This window comes from Hoplias malabaricus, chromosome 1 (assembly GCF_029633855.1).
Source record: "Hoplias malabaricus isolate fHopMal1 chromosome 1, fHopMal1.hap1, whole genome shotgun sequence".
Taxonomy (NCBI): Eukaryota; Metazoa; Chordata; class Actinopteri; order Characiformes; family Erythrinidae; genus Hoplias; species Hoplias malabaricus.
Genome location: NC_089800.1, coordinates 61,574,566 through 61,594,230, shown reverse-complemented (window position 1 = coordinate 61,594,230; position 19,665 = coordinate 61,574,566). Strand labels below are relative to the sequence as shown.

General features: G+C 37.3%; 1 protein-coding gene across 2 annotated transcripts; it reads left to right on the top strand.

Annotated features, from left to right (window-relative positions):
- Positions 1-431: 431 nt before the first annotated feature.
- Positions 432-17,699, top strand: vps39 (VPS39 subunit of HOPS complex). 2 transcript variants are annotated; one of them, XM_066669849.1, is made up of 25 exons: positions 472-512; positions 961-1,055; positions 1,576-1,641; positions 1,734-1,798; positions 1,942-1,984; positions 2,164-2,258; positions 4,175-4,273; positions 4,375-4,467; positions 4,547-4,730; positions 6,288-6,408; positions 6,585-6,705; positions 7,205-7,331; positions 7,453-7,595; positions 8,159-8,299; positions 8,388-8,529; positions 9,916-10,002; positions 10,602-10,675; positions 10,955-11,171; positions 11,511-11,639; positions 11,782-11,884; positions 12,038-12,083; positions 12,476-12,625; positions 13,587-13,721; positions 14,084-14,175; positions 14,302-17,699. In XM_066669849.1, the coding sequence occupies exons 2-25, from the start codon at positions 983-985 to the stop codon at positions 14,378-14,380; spliced, it is 2,625 nt and encodes an 874-aa protein (XP_066525946.1). In that variant the 5' UTR covers positions 472-512; positions 961-982; the 3' UTR covers positions 14,381-17,699. The 2 variants fall into 2 exon arrangements, with proteins under 2 accessions (XP_066525938.1, XP_066525946.1); XM_066669841.1 differs by having other exon boundaries at positions 432-1,055.
- Positions 17,700-19,665: the final 1,966 nt, after the last annotated feature.

Below are 19,665 nucleotides of genomic sequence, written 5' to 3'. Positions count from 1 at the left end.
CGGCACTGGAAGACTGCTGAATAGCCATCAGCCAGGGGAAGTTTGATTCAATTTTGCGAATCGGTTCTTTTGGACTGTACGTTTCAATGAGTTAGGTATATGAATCAACGTGATTTTTTTTTTTCTAAATTGAGTCAATATTAGTCTTGTTTGCACATACAGCGACATTTACGGCTACACATACTATACTTTTCAGACATTTAAACACGTGTAGTTTTGTTTGGATAAATTGTTAAAAAAAAAAAAAAACTAAACATTTTTTGAACATTTATCGTTTAGAATTAAACAGCATTTGTCTGTTTCATTAGCACTGACATATACAATGATTGCGCTGAATGCGTCCTTACTCAAATGAGATCCAAAAGGTCCCATTAGACCGAGTGACTGAAAAGAATCGGTTCCAAAGGGCAATTCATTCACGAGTTAGTTTTTGCTGTTAGCAAGTAAGCTAACCAACCGTCTGGATCAGGAACTTTTATTACGGGTTTATTTTGTCTGCTTGACTGTTGGTGGTATGTGATAACATCCGGTTAAAGTCGAGGTTAACATAGGCCGCTTTGTGTCTGAATATGGGCTGAAAAACGCTCTAGAGTTAGTAAATAAAGCTGTTGTTTTGGTTTGTTGACAGCGGGAGCAAAATATGACATATATACACAGGGGCTAGTTCACGTTAGCTTCGCTAGTGCTGTCTGTTGCGGTTTTCTTGATTCAGTTCTGAATTTATCTCGTACACAGAAGGATGGACTGGGCAGATTTAAGCTAATATTGGGCGAATAGTGCAAATCAAAGTGTGGGGCTCTGGCTCGCTGTTTGACAGATTTGGGCTGCCGTTAGCTAACGTTACCTTGGCGTTTGTTTTCTTGGTTTCTCAGCTTCCTCTTTAGTAGATGTGACAGTACACTAGGGTTCCACTTCCCTTTCAAGTAATTTATTTATAAAGGTTTTGTTAAATTCGCACAGTTTCCATAGCCTTACTGCCACAATGCACGACGCCTATGAGCCCGTCCCGATTCTGGAGAAACTGCCTCTCCAGATCGAGTGTCTGGCGGCCTGGGGTGAGACACTTACATTTTTACATTTACATTTTTATTTACATGAAGGCTAATATGATTTTTAAAAAGCAACGTTTAGAATTAGTTGTATTTGTGATGTCAAACTTCATGAATCCATTCACCCTGAAGTTATAACTTATAAGTAATGTTCCAGACTGAGCAGGCAGTGAGAGTTATATTCCTTTATATGTATTGGTTTTAAATGCACAGTTGCTCAAGATATGTCTTTAGTTTAATTCTAAATCATAAATAGTGTTTGGATGATAGAAAGTAATTTAAAGCCATTAATTTAGTAAAGGAGCAAAGTGCAGTGTATTTAAATGGTTTAAGATATGGACCCTTTATGTTATGACCACAAATAATAATCTGATATTTCAGCTTAACATGTCAACTACCAATGCACGTTGTTTATGTCAAGCATCATTTAAACAGTACTGAGTTTATTTGACACATTTTTATGTGCCGTATGCTTATACAAATTAATTCATGTTTGTCACCTTTTTTGAAACAATTGTTAATTCAGAGGACTGGCTCCTTGTTGGGACAAAACCTGGTCACCTACTTCTCTACAGAATCAAGAAAGATGCAGGTATGACATTTGATTTAGTTATGGCTTGCTTAGGTAATCTTTCTTAGTTTTTTTTTTTTAATAATACCTTTTTTTTTTAATTCACCTCTTAGGTTCAAACAGATTTGAAGTAACACTAGAAAAATCAAACAAGAACTTCTCAAAGAAGATCCAACAGGTTTGTATCCCTGTCTTAGTTGATTGGACCTGGACACTTGGCTCTCCTGGCACTTTCACATTTAAATATTATAAAATTAATTTAGAATTGTTGGTTTTGCTTAATGGAAATCTGCCATTGATGATTATCTTTTCTGCCATCAGCTGTTTGTTGTGTCCCAGTACAAAATATTGGTCAGTCTGTTGGGTAAGGCTTTGTATTTATGTTTCTTGGCAATGCATATGTAATTTTGTTTAGTCTACAGGCTCAGTAGACTGTGATATACAGTGAAGATAACAGTAATTGTTTTTGATATTGGATCAGAATTATAATCCTTATTCTTGATTATGATAGTTGTCTTACCATTTTTTATTTGTTTGTCTTAGAGAATAACATTCATGTCCACGACCTACTCACATTCCAGCAGATTACTGTGGTATCAAAGGCCAGAGGAGCCACACTCTTTGCTTGTGACCTACAGGTTAATATGGATTTTCTTTGTTTGTTTATAAACATCATTTTAAATGAAAAATAATGACTTTTATAATTTGTATAGCATTTAATGACAGGATAAATAATGGTTGACCTTTCAATGATTTTGCTGATCTGCTTTAGCAGTGCCAAATGCTACTCTGGTTTCACTGTTCTCCTGCACCATATATGGCTCAGTTTTAGCATGGTGGCCTATGTTACTGTTTAATAAATCTTCAGAAAAAACACAATCTTTTGGTGTGTCCATGGTATGCAGTGGTTAGTATCTATCAAATGTGGTCCACAAAAGGATAAATAGTGAAATGGTGACAGGGTCATGGGCACCAAGGCTCATCGATAAATGAGGGGAGAGAAGACTTGCTTGTCTGTTAAAAACCCACTGAAGAACTACTGTAGCACAAATTCCTGAAGTAATACTGGATACGATAGAATTTTGTCAGAATAAGCAATGCTTTGAAATTTGTGCTACAGTAGCACTTTGGTGGGGTTTGTTTGTGAGATTGGACCAGAGATGCTCACAAGTCATTTTTGCATGTCTAAGACCAGCCTAAAGTCTCAGAGCTTGAGTCCAAGTAAAATCTTTGAGAGGCAAGTCTAAGTCAAATCTCAAGTTTTTCATCACAAATCCAAGTCAGATCTCAGTTTTCTTTTGGCTGAAATGCATGAATGCCATCTGATCTGACCATAATGCATTGCATAACAATGCATAAGAAATTACATTAAAAATGTATCAGCTGTATCATGACTTTTAAACATATATTCTAACACACTGTAAAGCAACAGACAGTGAAACATTTGCTTCAAATGTGTAACTATATTTTGCAGTGCTTGAGCTATAAAAAGAAACAGGCCTATCTGGGTGCGTTTTGAGATGGCTGCAGAAATTCAGTGTTGTTGATCCCACCTCATTTATTCTCATGTTGCAGACTTTGCTTGTGGCCCTTTTTGTGTTGGTAATCTGTGTGAAGGTAGTACAACCAAAAGTAACAACAAAAGGCACAGCTCCAGCAGGTGAAGTTGGCACTGCCATGGCCATTGTTGATTTGTTATCTGTGACTGCTCACATGCATTAAGTTGTGTCATGGCAAGGAAGGGAGCTGAATGCAGCTCACCAAGCAAACACAAGCTCTAGACATTAAGATTTAAAAATAGTTATTATTTTATGTAGATTGTTCAAAAATCCAGAAACTTGAGTTCAAGTTGAGTGTCAAGTTATTGACTATGAGTCTCATGTAGAGTCTGAAATCACTGTGTTTAGTGAATTAAATGCGCATCGAGGCTCAGACTCCAGTCCCCTTTCCGGATCAGACCAGATAGACCAGCCTTCACTTCCATTGTGCATCAGTGAGCTTTGGTTGCTCATGACACTTGCCACATCAAAGGTTGTCTGTCCTTGTACCATATTTTTGTAGGTGCTTAAAAATTCCACACCAGGAACCCCAAAAGGTCTGTCATTTTGTAGATATTCCGGCCATGTTTCACAGTTTGTATCACAGTTTGGCGCTTGTCAAATTATGTCAGATCTTTACACTTGCCAATTTGTCTTGCTTCCATTAAAGAACGTTATAGGAACACTCCTCCAAAAATTTAAATACTCCAGTTCCTTCAGTGCTGAGCCACGAGAAACAACAACAACTACATTTCCCTATTACAGCTCAGTATAACGTCACAGTGATTTTGATATTGCAATTTTAAAGTAACAATAATCACATAGTATTCTTTGAATATCAAGGACTGACTGTTCTCTTGCTGTTTAATGCTATTTGAAATGTGCTGGTGTAACGAGATTGTCAATGTTAATCACTTCATCTCCTAGTGGCTCCTGGGCTATATTTAGGTTTATTTCTCATTAGCATTACTGGTGCATGTATGATATCCTTAATTCTTTTTACCTATGCTCATTAGCAATCTAGTCCAGGTGAAGCAAAGTTGAGGATGTGTGTTGCTGTAAAGAGGAAACTACAGCTGTATTACTGGAAAGACAGGGAATTCCATGAATTGCAGGTATCCACAAATTTAATAATCGCACGTGATTCCTTTTTATTGTCATTTTGATTGAGGAAATCGAAACACATTTTATTTCATTAAAACTTTTTGTCACTTAGGGTGATTTTGCCGTGCCAGATATTCCAAAGTCTATGGCTTGGTGCAAAAATTCCATATGTGTGGGTTTCAAGCGTGACTACTATCTGATTAGAGTAAGTTATATCAGTATTGTTTTGTTTTCAAAGTTTTAAAGCTGAAAATGCCTTAATTTACATAATTTTACTTAATTAGATAGATGGACGTGGCTCAATCAAGGAGCTATTCCCAACAGGGAAGCAACTGGAACCGCTGGTAGCCCCTCTTGCTGATGGGAAAGTGGCAGTAGGTCAGGATGACCTCACTGTTGTGTTAAATGAAGAAGGAGCCTGCACTCAGAAGTGTGCCCTTAACTGGACTGATATTCCTGTTGCAATGGGTATGACTTCATAAATCTGCTACAGACTTTTTCATATTTGTCATGTACACAGAGCAAGTACAAAGTTTTTACATTAATGTGGCTTTTTCCAACTTTTCCTGTTAATTAGATATTTACTCCAGACATATATATCTTTTAAGGATGTGTGCATCTGAAAACCACAATAACTGATATTTCATCTTTCTGATATACAGAAGACGAAAAACTATGTTTTCAGAAGTTACATATTCAGTTGCATTTTGGATTGTGTATATATTTGTCCAATATTTCTTCTCAGTGCTCTCAGCTATCTCATGCATTATTTGAATCCTGTGCACAGCTTATCTTACTAAATCTGTATTGAATGGTTACCACAGAAATGACAAAATCTCTACTTGCTGTATAAAAGTATTTTGCATTGATTCTTGCATTGTTTTTATGAGCAAGTAAATGATAACTCTCCATTTGCATAGCTTTTAAAAATAACTTTTTCTCAGGTGCTTACAATTTTTAGTGTTGTTCATATATCTATAGGATCAATTTCTGATTGTAGTCATTAATCAAAAGGGAGCAACCTTACACCTTCTGCCAAGTAATTATTTGTATATTATACTAAACAAAGCAGTGTCACCACCACTAGGATATGTTAGTGAATAAAACATTTTAATATCTGTGTAGGTTTTGAGTCTAGCCCACCAATCAATGTATTTCCTGCTGTCCTTTGATTTGAAAGGACAGATGACTAGCTGCAAGTAGTACTTCAGATTTTTAGTTTTCTGTCGACCAGCAAGGGCATCTCTCTTCAGTGCCAATCATGGTTACTATTTTCAGTGTGTGTTATGTTCCTGACAGCATAAATCGTTAATTATTATTTGTTTTAGTATATATTTATGTTCTCTCTGGATGAGGAAATCATACACTTTGTTTTGCAAAAAGTGTATAAACTCATTTTGGTACACAGTTTGACGTTTTCAAATAGATTTGATAAATATATTTTCTCTAAAAGGGGGGCCTGAATCCTTAAACCTGATACTGAATAGAAAGCAATTTCCTCATTCAAATGTAGATCATTGGTTTTGGCAGGCTGCATAATGGCATGCCGTCAGTGTATCTCCCCTCTCTGCACAGTTTATGCATGAATAACTTCTTTAAGGGCTCTGGCTCTAAGTTTGCCTCATTGTGTTCAAAGACCTTCCTGTTCTTGGACTCCAACTGCATTCCCTGCTCCATAGGCCTGGGGGACTTTAAATTCGCTTACAGACTAAATATTACCCATAGATATGTTTGTGAAACTTTTAGTGTATTCTTAGCAGTTCATATACAATATTATATTCTTCAGATTTTATGCATGATTTTAAAGTGTATGCAAGTGTCAATTTGTATGTATTTGTTTATTTATCTATGCCTCCTCTTGTAGCTCAGTTATTTGTCCCTGTCTGTATGATTATCTGGACTAATTGTGAGGTCATGGAAAATATTAAACTGCTATCAACATTTACAAATATAATCTTGGGGTTTTGGCACAGGTTTTGTGTCTATTTTCCAGTCTCACCCTTGTCACTTTCTTTCTACCATCAGAGCACCAGCCTCCTTATATCATTGCTGTGCTACCTCGCTATGTGGAGATCCGCACCTTTGAGCCCAGATTGCTGGTGCAGAGTGTGGAGCTGCAAAGGCCACGCTTCATCACCTCTGCGGGGTGAGATATTCACAGCCAACAGAATTAATAATCAAAATGTATTAAAGAATTTTGAATCTTTTATGAATAATTGATGTCACTGGTGTTCCTCCAGAGAAAAGTTATGGCTGTTTTTAACATGCTATTTTAATGATCTGTAATTTTCTCTCCCTGTATATATCACATTTTTGTCTCAGACCCAATATAGTTTACGTTGCCAGCAATCATTTTGTCTGGCGACTTGTGCCAGTCTCCATAGCAAGCCAGATTCGGCAACTTCTACAGGACAAGCAGTTTGAGCTGGCTCTTCAGCTAGCGGTAAGTTAGTCCACGGCAAACTTATTCACATACAACAGCTGTCCCTTCATGATGTGGCTTTCAGCAACACTTGTCTAAACTTGCACAATGTGTACTCTGATTCTTTTTCAAGTTCTGAAAGATAATTAAAGTATTTAACATTGGGCTTTGTACAATTTGCATTTCACATCTGGAACTTTTCAGGGAGTCACAGAGGAGGCAATAACTTTCACTTTTGACAGAAACTTTAATATGGCTTTACTCATTTAGATTATTTGAGTGGTAACAGTAACCAATTTAAAACTGACTGAAAGAAGTTTTCATAATTTATTTTAATATTTAAGTGTTTGTTTATTAAATAATTAAGTAACCTTCTGTAAATAATGGAAGCTATTTTGTAGTTGTAATGTAATTTTTGAAAATAAACTTTATAAACCTGTGGGACTGTGCAACATTCAAGAGAGTTTATCAGGCACTATATTAATTTTGGCCTCCTTCCATTTTCTTTTTCTGGAAAAAGATGAAGGATGACTCTGATGGCGATAAGAGACAACAGATTCACCACATCCAGAATCTATATGCCTTTAACCTCTTCTGTCAGAAGCGCTTTGATGATTCTATGCAGGTGTTTGCCAAGCTTGGCACAGGTAAAGTTATTATTTAATCAATAAAAATATCAAGTCAATAGCAGCTTTGCTGTTGTTTTCTTTTACTGGTATCATTAAACAAGCTGTTGAGCGTGAACTCCTGTCGTGCCCTCCCTTATAGATCCGACTCATGTTATCGGGCTATATCCAGACCTCCTGCCCTCTGACTATCGTAAACAGCTGCACTACCCAAACCCTCTTCCTCCTCTTTCTGGAGCTGAGCTTGAGAAAGCCCACCTAGCACTAATTGACTACTTAACACAGGTACACACAAATTAGTCTCATTGTTTAACAAAACATCAGTGTGTAAACAGCATGTGTTTTTGAGGTTTAGAGTTTACTATCATCCTTGTATTTTCCATATACCTCATGTACATCTTTGACAGTTTTTTTTTTAAATATAAATTTATCATAAATGTGGACATACATGATTAAAGCTTAAAGCTGTATGCATTACTCGCCAGTCTGTATAGTCAACGTATGGAAATTAATCTGTTTTTATTTGTTTTCATTGCTGTTCCCGTTAATACAAAATCCAACAAGTTCATGTAAATCCAACAATTTGGTCTAGAGTAGTTTAAAAGTGACTTTTAGAAGTATAATACAGGGCAACCAGTCAGAAAAGAAGTAATTTTACAAACAGCAAACTTAAAGACAGGGTAGCAGAAGTAGTCTGTTTAAAGCACAAACAGAGGTTGAAATTAGTCATGTAATATGAATTACTGATTTTTGTGTTTTCCAGGCCCCATATATATAATATGTTATACAAGAAGAGTGTAAGGTCTGGACCCTATTACTAACACAGTTTACTTGCTTTTATTGCATAGAAACGCAGCCATTTAGTGAAGCAGCTAAATGACTCAGACCCCTCTACCACCTCTCCGTTAATGGAGGGCACACCTACAATCAAAAGTCGCAAGAAGCTCCTTCAGATCATAGACACCACCCTGCTTAAATGCTACCTCCATGTAAGACCAACTCAATGTGTATTAAAGTTTCAGTATGAACATTTTATGGGATGACACACAGTTAATTGTCTTGCTGTAATGTTTCTAGACCAATGTTGCCTTAGTATCACCTCTCCTGCGCCTGGAGAACAACCACTGTCACATAGAGGAGAGTGAATATGTGCTGAAGAAAGCCCACAAATACAGTGAGCTTATAATCCTCTATGAGAAAAAGGGTTTGCATCAGAAAGGTATGCTTAACATTCCATTTTCTGACATTCAACAGACAATGTTCATGTGGCCCACTAAATGACACAAAAAAAAAGCAATTGTCATCTATATTCTCAGCCTCAAGCACACTCCATCTCAGTGGTGCTTGGATTTGACAGTCTTATGTGTGCCATTTAAACATTTGATTCAACACAATTCAACTTTTACCTTTAGACTACACAAATGTATTGTTAATGTATTCCTCAAATTATTTCTCATTAAATTGCCTGTTAAAGCTGAAGTGGTTCTCAAGCATGCATGGCTAACATTTTAAACGCTTCAGTATGACGGCCAGATTCAGATAATGTTTAAATAGGGTCACAAATATTAATATACTAAAAACAAAAGTATTTTAAAAAAAGTAATACTTTGACATAATATAACAATTGAGACAGAAACAGAAAGGCTCTTCATGATATCAGTGCTAAGACACAAGATTCCCCCACCTCAGAAATCCAGATAAACCCCTGCAGGTAATTATATAAAAATTGAATATGTTTGCGCTCATTCCTGTCCATGATTTGGCAGTATGGAGTAGCACATTGGGCCTTGAAATGGCATTAGCTGATGGCAAATATTTGCACATTCTAAAGGTAGACAGGCAAGATAAGAAATATGTACTAATTTCAGTTATATTTAATTAATTACAGCTGCTGTGCACTGCTTTAAAGAATAACATGTCCAGCCACAAGATAGTAAGATGGGGTTACAATAGCAAGCAAAAGGTCCTTCAAAACATGAAGGAAAACCTTGAGAAGAACCAAAACTGAAATGCGGAACCCATCTAATTAATTGGATTACTGTGCAAAAATGTTATGGATTGTTTTCTGACAAACTTATGATTAATATTATATAGGGTAAGAATATATTACAGCCTGTTAATATGGTAGTATCTAAAAATAAACCCCCCTAGAACATTTTCAGACTGTACTGGTGGTATATTTCCTGACTGCCTAACTGTTCCTCAGAGACTTACAACTTTTATGACGGCAGAAGCATCTTAAAGCAATTTGAATGTTAATCTTATTTGGTGAGCTTTCAGATGTGCTCATGTTCGCAGTGAGTGTTTCTAATCACACTGCTGCAGCAAGCTGCTCTCATGACGTAATGCCCTATAGACAAGGCAGATACTAATGTGTGTGTGTGTGTCTCTCTCTCTCTCTCGCTTCCTCTCTCTCTTCCTTCTTATTTAAACCAATCATAGCATTCTGCCTAATACAGTTACATGATGCCAAGCAATTGCAGCACTCCATATAAACGCATCTATCGTAAAACTGTCTGTTTGTCATGTTAGTAATATATCTGAGAGGTTGTAATGTACTGACGAGGCCTTTTGAACAATATAATTATTGCATGATTATCTTTAGCCTTACAGGTCCTCCTGGATCAGTCCACTAAAGCCAACTCACCTCTGAAGGGTCATGAGAGGACTGTTCAGTATCTCCAGAGGCTTGGTGGGTGGGTGTGTGTGTGTTTCTGTGATCATGCATAAAGCCACCAGTTTAATTTCTGTTCTGTCTGCACCTGTTTGGGATATAGAAAACATTATCACATTAGATGGTTAGAAGACAAATTTGTTACTGGGGAAGTTTCAGATTCACTTTTCAGAAACCAACCTTTCTCTCTGTATCTCTTTCTCTCTCTTTTTTTTGTATTTGTTTAATATGCAAAATAATTTTGCAGCATTAAGTCAAAATATCAATTTATCAAAATAAAAGTACCCTGATGCATTGATAAAAACCCAAAATATTCAGTATTTAATGTTCACATTTGGGAATGCTTACTTATATGTTCATAAAGTATTTTCTAGAGAACTTAATGTTCACAGTGGCCTCTTGTTCCTGACAGTATTAAATTCAGTGTCATGTTTTTTTTTTTTTCTGCTTGAAACATGTTAGTAACTTGGATTTGGAACATGCCTATGATTTTAATTGATTTCCTAATTAAATAAACAGTTGATTCTAGAATTTCTGAGGTTTTTCCTTTCTGGTATTTACATGCATTCCTCATCTCTGCCTACACTCTCCTTACATTCTGTTCTTTGTTTTAATAGGTGCTGAGAATTTGGGCATCATCTTTGAGTTTTCCCCTTGGGTGCTAAAGAGCTTCCCAGAGGATGGTCTAAAGGTGAGAAATGAAAAGTGCACTCTACTGGATGACTACCAAGAGACAGACATGGTTATGGGTGCTTTTTGTACAGTGAATTATAGATGTTTTGTTATACTAATGTAAGCCTGCAGGGACAATCTTTCCATTTATTTGAGGAGTGTTAGACATGCATTTGTTGTATTTGCATCAAGCCAGCTGAATTAGGTATAAAGAGACAGTTCACAGTATGACGATCGGTAGATATATATTGTGACATAGCACTTGATATGCATTATCTTCATTGTGCTTTGGGAATAGATATTCACAGAAGACCTACCGGAGGTAGAATTGCTGCCAAGAGACCAAGTTCTAGACTTCTTAAAAGAGGGCTTTAAGGAGCTGGCTGTGCCCTATCTGGAGCACATTATCAACGTGTGGCATGAAAAGGTCCCAGAGTTTCACAACGTGCTAATCCAGCTCTACCTGGACAGAGTGCAGACCCTGATGAAAGAGTACCTCAACTCACTGCCTGAAGGTTGGAACTGTGCCACAAATACTGCTCATTAGCGGTGTAATGGTTATGAACCGACGTAGAAATCTGTGGTTCAGCAGTCTATGATGCGGTTGACTGTGTATGTGACATGAAACGTAGAGGTGTAAGCAAAGCAAAAACATGAGAATATGCATTGCAGATGCCATATCGACATGTCTTCTCTTTTTAAATAACACTCTTGCACATTCTTTTGCATGTAGAGTGTTTCTTAGTCAAATTTACACATTTTACAGGTGTTTACTCCAATAAACAACAAAGACAAGGATCTTAGACATACGTGCCTCTTTTGAAGATTCACTTATGCCTTCTTACTGTGTGTAGGTGTCCCTGCTGTAGCTGCAGGAAATGAGGAGGGTGAGCTTGGAGAGTTTAGGAAAAACCTGCTCCGTTTCTTGGAAACTTCAACCTATTATGAACCAGAGAGGCTCATCAGTGACTTCCCATTTGATGGTGAGTATTCGGTGAGGATTTCAACAATCAAACCGGGAGATTTTCATCCTTGTACTGAGCTCAAAGCTGTATAAACCTTCAGAATACTCTTCATATGATGATGTAACATAACTTCTCTCTTTCCTCATACTCCCGTTCTCAGGTCTGCTGGAGGAGCGAGCTCTCCTCTTAGGCCGGATGGGCAAACATGAACAAGCTCTCTTCATATACGTGCACATACTGAAGAACACATCCATGGCAGAGGAGTGAGTATACAATGTCCCTGTTACTTATTGGCTATTGTCCTCTTCAGTGCAATGCAATTTTTTTTTTTTTTCATATAAAATGTCTGGTTACATTTGCAGTTAATTTTCTCCAGCTTTGCCTGCTATTAACTGTATTTAAATGTTCATTTTTAGGTATTGTCTCAGGCATTATGACAAATCAGCAGATGGAAGTAAAGATGTGAGTGCAGCTCCTTTTCACGGAATGCTGTTTTTCTGCACATTTGCAGATTTATGGAGTATGTGTTAGGTGGTAAATTAAGCTGATTACAGTACGTATCAAACATAATTAAGGTTGTTTAGCTGTTTGCGTTTGCTTTTCCTCTGCCCAGCTATCTGTGCTGAGCCACTATTTTAGGGACATATTTATACTTTTAAATTTAGAGGAAATGGAATTATGAATAGTTTTGTTTGGACTAACATATTTGTTTCTTTATATGGCTACATTGGATTGCTTGATTTTAGTCTGTTCAATCAGTATATATCTAAGATTATATTTGGGACAATCATTTTATCAAGTATAATTTTCCAGTTAAGTAAAAGAGGTGCATTGGTACTATGTTCTCTGTGCAGGTGTACTTGTCCTTACTGCGCATGTACCTGTCTCCTCCTGATGTACATTGTCTTGGTCCCATTATGATGGAGCTATCTGAGCCACAGGCTAATCTCCAGGCTGCCCTTCGGGTCCTTGAACTTCACCATAGCAAGCTCAACACTACCAAGGTGAGAGTTGTTCTGTAGCCAGCAGATGTCATATCCAGGTGTTGTTGTTTTTTATAAAGTAGTTTTAAAGCATGTATCTTACCACTTGTCACAAAATATTCACACTTCCCCTAGCTTTGCAGCCTGTTTGTTTTTTTTCTTCTTCTTCCCCCTAAAGTATCAGTTTCTGTGCAGTTGTCACTGCTGCTCTAGTACAAATAACATTTATTAATTCCATCCTGCTGACAGGCATTTAAATCACCCTACGTTTGGGCATTTCTGACATTTCCCCTAGAGAATCATTCAGCAGGGCGCTTTACACTGGGTCTTGTCTCATCACTCTTCACCATGCAGCATGATTGTTTTGCTACAAGGCACGTCTCCTGTAAACCTTTAGGTGTTATGGGCGCCAAGAGTCTTCATTCTGGAATATAAAGCATGGGTGTGAAATCATATGTTCTCCTCTCTACCCCCCCCCCCTCCCCTCCCCAAACTCATTTGTTGCTCATTTGTTTTTATGTGATGTTGCTTTCATTTCCTGTGGCTGCTGGCCCAAGGCCTTCCTTTCCAGAATGCATGCAGTGAGAGACCACAAGTGAGGATGTCAGGAGAGTGGAGCGAGTTCAAAACTGCTGAACTCAGCCGTATGCATTGTGTTGAATACAGTGCCCCACAAATAACACAGTTAATTTAATCCCTTATTTTTTCAGGCTCATTTTTTGATTATTTATCTTTTCTATTATTCAGTACCTAATTAAATTGTACAGTATCCTCCTTGGAAATAATATGAATGTTATGATAACAAGCAATGCAAGTTTGGACTGGGCAGTTTCTTGTAATTGTTTTTTTTGTTTGTTTGTTTAAAGAAAAACTCATCATGTACAAATTTCATAAGACTCTGCAGTGTTTCACAACATATAAAACTGTTGCTTATGCAATTGTAGTATGTTTATTGATTACATTCATCTCCTCTCTACAATAGGCCATCAACCTACTCCCAGCTAACACGCAAATACGTGAAATTCGTGTGTTTCTGGAGAGTGTTTTGGAGGAGAAGGCTCAGAGGAAAAGGTTTGACCAGGTCCTCAAGAGTCTGCTACAGGCTGAGTTTCTGCGGGTTAGTTATTTTAATGGATAACGGATAATGGATAATGGACTGCTTTACATATCGTCACTGTCCAAGGAAATCATGTATCTCCAAAATAGTCATTTTACTGGAGAACAAAAAACCTTCTTAACTTTGAATAAACATTTGTTCCCAAGTCATTTTGGAGAATTTCTATTGTTTAAAATGTGCATATATTAATAATGTTGCTTTGTGCTTCTGTTTCTGATGTGTGCTCTTGCAATATTATTGTTCATTTTAAAATTTTTGTGTGAAGTTTTTGAAAACGAAAACTTCTTATCCATGTAAAGAAAACTCTGCTCTGTTATCTATGTAATTTTGACACTCTGTCATTTTTGTGTCTGTGTTTGTAGGTGCAGGAGGAGCGGATATTTCATCAACAGGTGAAATGTGTTATTACTGAAGAGAAGACATGCCGGGTGTGTAAGAAAAAAATTGGAAACAGGTATGTCAGTCTTATTTTACATTTTTTACATAACCAAAATAAAAGGTTTATCTTCAATGAGAACATGGTACTTTATTTTGGAAAATATATATTAAAGTCTTGCTAATTTGTATTTTATTTGTGCAGTGCCTTTGCCAGGTATCCAAATGGTGTGGTTGTCCATTACTTCTGCTGCAAGGATCGCAGTGTATGTCCCACAGAATAGTGACTTCAAACTGGATGCTCTCAGTATGCATTTCCATCTACTATGAAGACCCTTACGTTCACCACTTAAGAGGCATTCTGTATGAAGGAATAACCTTGCCGCACTATTAAATGCCAGTCGGATTACTACACTATGATAAAATTGGCATGGCAGAGATCTGGCTTGAGGCAAATGCTATTGAACATTGGAGCAATTGTTTCTCACCTCTGTGGATGGCTGTGAATGAAGTCTGGATTGTATGACAGTGCAAGCAATGTATCGTTTTGGCTTGAAGACAATTGTTATTGCACAACACATACTGTAGACACTTGGTTGCTTGGGAGAAAATCCTAATGCCTCCCTTGTTTTACTCTCTTGTTTTGAGGTACGTTTTTGTCCAACTTTGTCATATGCCTTGTGTGTAAATTTAACTGCCTGTATTTAATACATTAAGCTTGTCCACAGTTGTGTTCCAGCTCAAGTATGCACAGACTGTTTTGCTGAGCCCAGATTGTGAGTGGGCTCTCTGCTTCACTGTATTTAGGATGTTCTGGCACTAGGAGAAACCAGACACCAGCTCAAATCTATTTTCTGGCCCTACTTGTAAGGACCGACACTCACAAGGCCCCTTTGCTTGGGGCTGGCTGCACAGATGAGTAGGTGGTGAATTCTTTGTTTCTTCTTTTCTCTGTCTCTTTGTTTTGGTCTGAAATATGTACTTAGACCAGCTTGTAACTTTTTAATGCAAAAAAAAAAAAAACATTTTTCAGGTCCTGCTTGTTTCTCATATTTTTTGTTGAGAGCTTGATGATAACAACTATTCACTAATCAGTGTAGCATGGCACTTTTTGGCTTCTATTTAACTTAAGGCTTTAATTTATTCTTAGGGCAGGAAATGCTGCAAGAACGCAAAGAAACTCATTATTAGAGTGGATCATTCATTGTAGATGTTTGATAATCTCTCACAGATGGAAAGCAGCCCTTAGGGGGCACCAGCACACTGACTTGCCATTAAAACATGTGCTGTAATTTGTTGGACTAACTGTCTTTAAACACTTGTATTTTGAAGGATCAGTCAACCCTGTTCTGATTATGATCAATAATGACCTAGACTGTTGCTAAAATTGAGAAAGTGACTGATGATTACTAATGTTTGAGAGCAATGTAACAGATGTTTGGGTTTCATGTTCGTTCATGCACAAATTGTGTTTTAAATAAGAATTGGGAGAGATGTTATTGCTAATAAACATACATCTAGTCATGTGCATTTTGGTGTGTGTGTAAATATATAAATCGAAATGTCTCACAAATATACTTGTCCCACTATGCACCATTTTATAAGTTGTTGCCATCCTGCTGTCTTGCTTGTCCTTGTATTTCAAGTTTAAAATATTCTCCTACACTAAAGTCCCTTTTTTTCTCTTTTTTTCCACCCTTGAAAGTCTGTAGGAGTGTGTTTTAGTGCTACGTATCTCCCTAATGGACATTCAATCTAATATGAGCCAACCCCAGCAAAACATGCACAACTTGCTCCAATTTGGAGTTAGTCACTGTGAATTACTCTGTTACAGTGCACTATGACTCATGACATGGAGGATCCAGAGAGCAGAGGAACAGGGAAATAAACCTGGACTCAATTAACCTTGCTCCATTATCGCAGCTTCTGATAGAATATGTTTAGGTCAGAGTTGTCTTCGTCAGCTGTGACACTGGCAAACATTACACCAGCTTTCTGGAAAGTGAGACAGATGGCTTTTGCCTTTCTTGTATATTGTGTTTGGAGGCTAGCAATGCCCTTTTTGTAGGGCAGCAGTGGAAATGATGTCTATTACCCACAGTTATTTTGGCAGAAATGGACAACAGAAGATGGTGCTATCCTGCTCAGTGTGTTGTTGGCCTCTACATAGGGTAAGGTGTAAGTGCTTTAAACATACCTTTAGGTATACATTTCATGTACATGCCATTTTAATATGCAATGTGTGATCACTAGTTCTTTTCTGTCAGTGTGTGTACTTCATGCATGTTCTCTTTTTGTCCTCTGCTATGAATCTAGGTTTCTAGGTTGTCTACAGATGCTGGAACAGTGACATTTATGTGCGTTATACAGAGATGCAATATAGTTATTTGATCTTGTTCTTTTAAATCTGGTATTCACCTAATAAATGGTGTTATTAATGCTGCATCTGTTTGTTATCCTCAAGTACAAATATTCAGTTCTGCAGATTTGCTATTGGATTTTTGTTCTTTTCATTTTTCTCTTTTCCAAGTTAACCCCAGGCCATGAAAGAGGCATTTTCATGACCTTGACATATAACTAGATGTGACTGATAGTAACAGAGGATTCCATGTTTTTCTCACAAATGTCTGCAGGCTTTAAAGCAACACATGCCACTGCGTATCCCATCAACCCTGTTCTTCAGTGTCTGCTAGCCACAGTGGATGTTAGGAGTATGCTTCTCAATGTCATTTATAGATGCTGTAAGTTCTTTCAACTCTCAACCCTCATGCTAGTTAACCTAAAGCCCCCGAGGCATCTTTCAGACTAACCGCAGAGGCACACAATGACCTTTCTCTCTTCCTATTCTCCCCTTAACAAGAAATCTTCATGACTGGTCTCAAAAAAAAAAAAAAAAAACATCCTCCAAAAGAGGATGTTCAAACGTCTCTTCAAAATATGACGAAGCACATTTCCATATAATTGCGTGACACTTTTTTTGGTCAAAGACCTGATCCCCGTGTGCCTGTAAGGCTTAGGACATTTCCTCTGGTCCCTGACTCCTGTGACGGTGATGTTTAGTGTTTGGGAGTTTCTAGCCTTACCATAGTGGAATTCCATGGAGACTTGAATTTATTTGTGTGTTAAGAGAGACAGGGAGAAAGGAAGAAAGTGAATGTCAGTATATCTTTATTTCCTCGCTTACTGGGAAACCACTGTTTTAGAAGGAGAGTCTGAAATACCAGGAGTGGCTGTGTGAGGGATTAGCGGGTCGGTGTAGTTCATTACAGGGTGTGCTTGAGGCTCAGACTGGGCTTTGTTTTAGGGGAAATGTCAGCCAGATGCAGCCTGGCCTGCAACAAGGCTAAATTTCCAGATATACTCTCTGCTGATGTCAGCTGTGACCATGGCCTGTCTTATAGGGGATGATCCTAAAGGTGCGTCAAAGGCTGTACGTGTTTTTGGTATCTTGTAGTTCCTGTATTCTAAGAGCTAATGACAGCGTAGTACTCTTCTAAGTGTATTGTAATTACAAGGTCTAGAATACCATATTATTTATCATCCTTTTGTAAGGCCTAAGATTACAAGGAAGTGTACCGGGAAATAAGCAATGTTGTGTATTATTATTGGTATTACTTTATCTGATATTGCTTTTGTTTGTACAAATACAGTTGTACAATGAATGTTTGAATGTTTATTCAAATAAAGCTATTTAAACTGTATCCATGTAAGTATTAGTATACCTAATGACCAGTGCTAAATGTGACATTTAAGTTGAATGTTCATGAGATATTAAGACATTTATTTTGTATTTGTAAATGTATACCAATCAAGCATAATATTATAACCACATCCTTCCTTCTATAGTCATTTTCCACTGACCATACAGGGTCACAAATGTACCTACATGATTTGTGGAGCTGATAAAATCGATCAATGTTGAAACAATGTGGTCATTTGATATTTACATTTGAGATTTAAAATAAGAACAGGACGTTCACTTTGAGTTCTAAAAATTAGGGTCTAGGAATGTGACTTATTTACTTCAAAAGTGAAATGAAAAGATTTTATATACCTTTCTGCATGGACTGAATCCTGATCTCCTGTAGATATTAGTAAAAGTGTCTTCTTCACCCAGAGTATACTGCCAATACTTGGCTGAAGGTCAGAGTCTTCTTGTGATGATGTGATCTTTGAGCTTACATGGAAACTATAATTGGATTTACCCAGCAAACAGATCAGGCCAGCGCTACTCACAACAAGCAGGTGACAAAAGGGATCTCTTTACAGAGTCCTTTTTCCTTTTCTTTAAGAATACACTGCACACCGTGGTCCTGTGTGGGCTGTGAAATGAATGTTCTCTCGTTACTAAAACAGATCCAGCTTATAGGGTTTTATTCAGATGTTTCATTCTCTCCTTTACATCATACAGTGAATGCTTAGATTGCATTGTAAAAACTTGGCAAACTTAGGATTCTGCTAGTGTGGCTGAAACAGCTGTGCGGTATTACAGTCTTAGCTTTGTAGGTGGAGTCTGAATGATCTCATCTGATTAAAAAAATAGAGAACATCCATTTGCTGCTAAACTAACAGGGTCTTTCAAGAGTGAAAAGAGTAATCTCAGTCTGAGAAACAGGCTACGAAGCTATATCATGTTTTTTCTTTATTCATATTTTAGCAGAAGACAATAATCTCAATAAATCTCCTCACATTGCATTGAATTTGTTCCAATTTGGCTGTGGATTGAGGAGAGCCAGTACGACCGATTGTCTGTTCTATGCATGAAGGAAAAAGGCAATAAATCCCAGTTCATGTTGTGGTGACTAGATGCAAATGGCTGGTCTGAATTTGGAACATGTTACCCTTCTTCAAATGAGATTACTTACATTCCCATGACCCATGGCTTATCCAGGTCATGTCTGATAGAGTGGACTGAAAACCCTGACTACCACAAAGTCACAGAGGAGATTTTAAAAAAAGCAACAACCCTGTGGGATGTACCAAAGACACAAATGATAAACATATCATTTATACATGAGCATAGCGCAGTTAGAATCTTTTTGATATTAAGCTGAAATTAAGTCACCACTAATCAATAAAGATGATCCACAATCAAGTAGTTCTACTTGCACAAAACATCAGAACTAACAGCCAAAGATATTAAAGCTGCAGATTAGTTTTATGATATACAAACATCATTACATCTCATTTAATATGATTAAGAATTATCTCAACTTTTCATTATTGGAAGCTGGATCAATCCTTTAAATGTGGGCCTACATTTCAGGTTCTTACTCCATCTGAATAACCCCTTTGAGTTTTATCACAGTTATATCCCAATAGTTCACTGTAGATAATGAGTCATTTTAATGTCTAAAATGTTTATTACAAGGTCAGTAACTGAATAAAACACCTGCCATTTAAGGTTTTAAACAGTCTATTCACTTGAGAGTATAACTCAGCACGTGTTTTGCTGTGTTTTGTTTTGTTTGTCTGCTGGGTTGAGAATAGTATGACAACCAAAACTATGCGACTGCAACCATGCAGTGGTTTGGTGAATCAGAAACTGACCGCTGATGAAAGGCTTGCT

Excerpts from the sequence above, each read along its gene's own strand:
- vps39 (XM_066669841.1), top strand. The coding sequence starts at position 983 with ATGCACGACGCCTATGAGCCCGTCCCGATTCTGGAGAAACTGCCTCTC. Across the intron at positions 1,642-1,733 it reads CAGAATCAAGAAAGATGCAG|GTTCAAACAGATTTGAAGTA; the intron begins GTATGACATTTG and ends TTCACCTCTTAG. Across the intron at positions 10,003-10,601 it reads TCAGTATCTCCAGAGGCTTG|GTGCTGAGAATTTGGGCATC; the intron begins GTGGGTGGGTGT and ends TTGTTTTAATAG.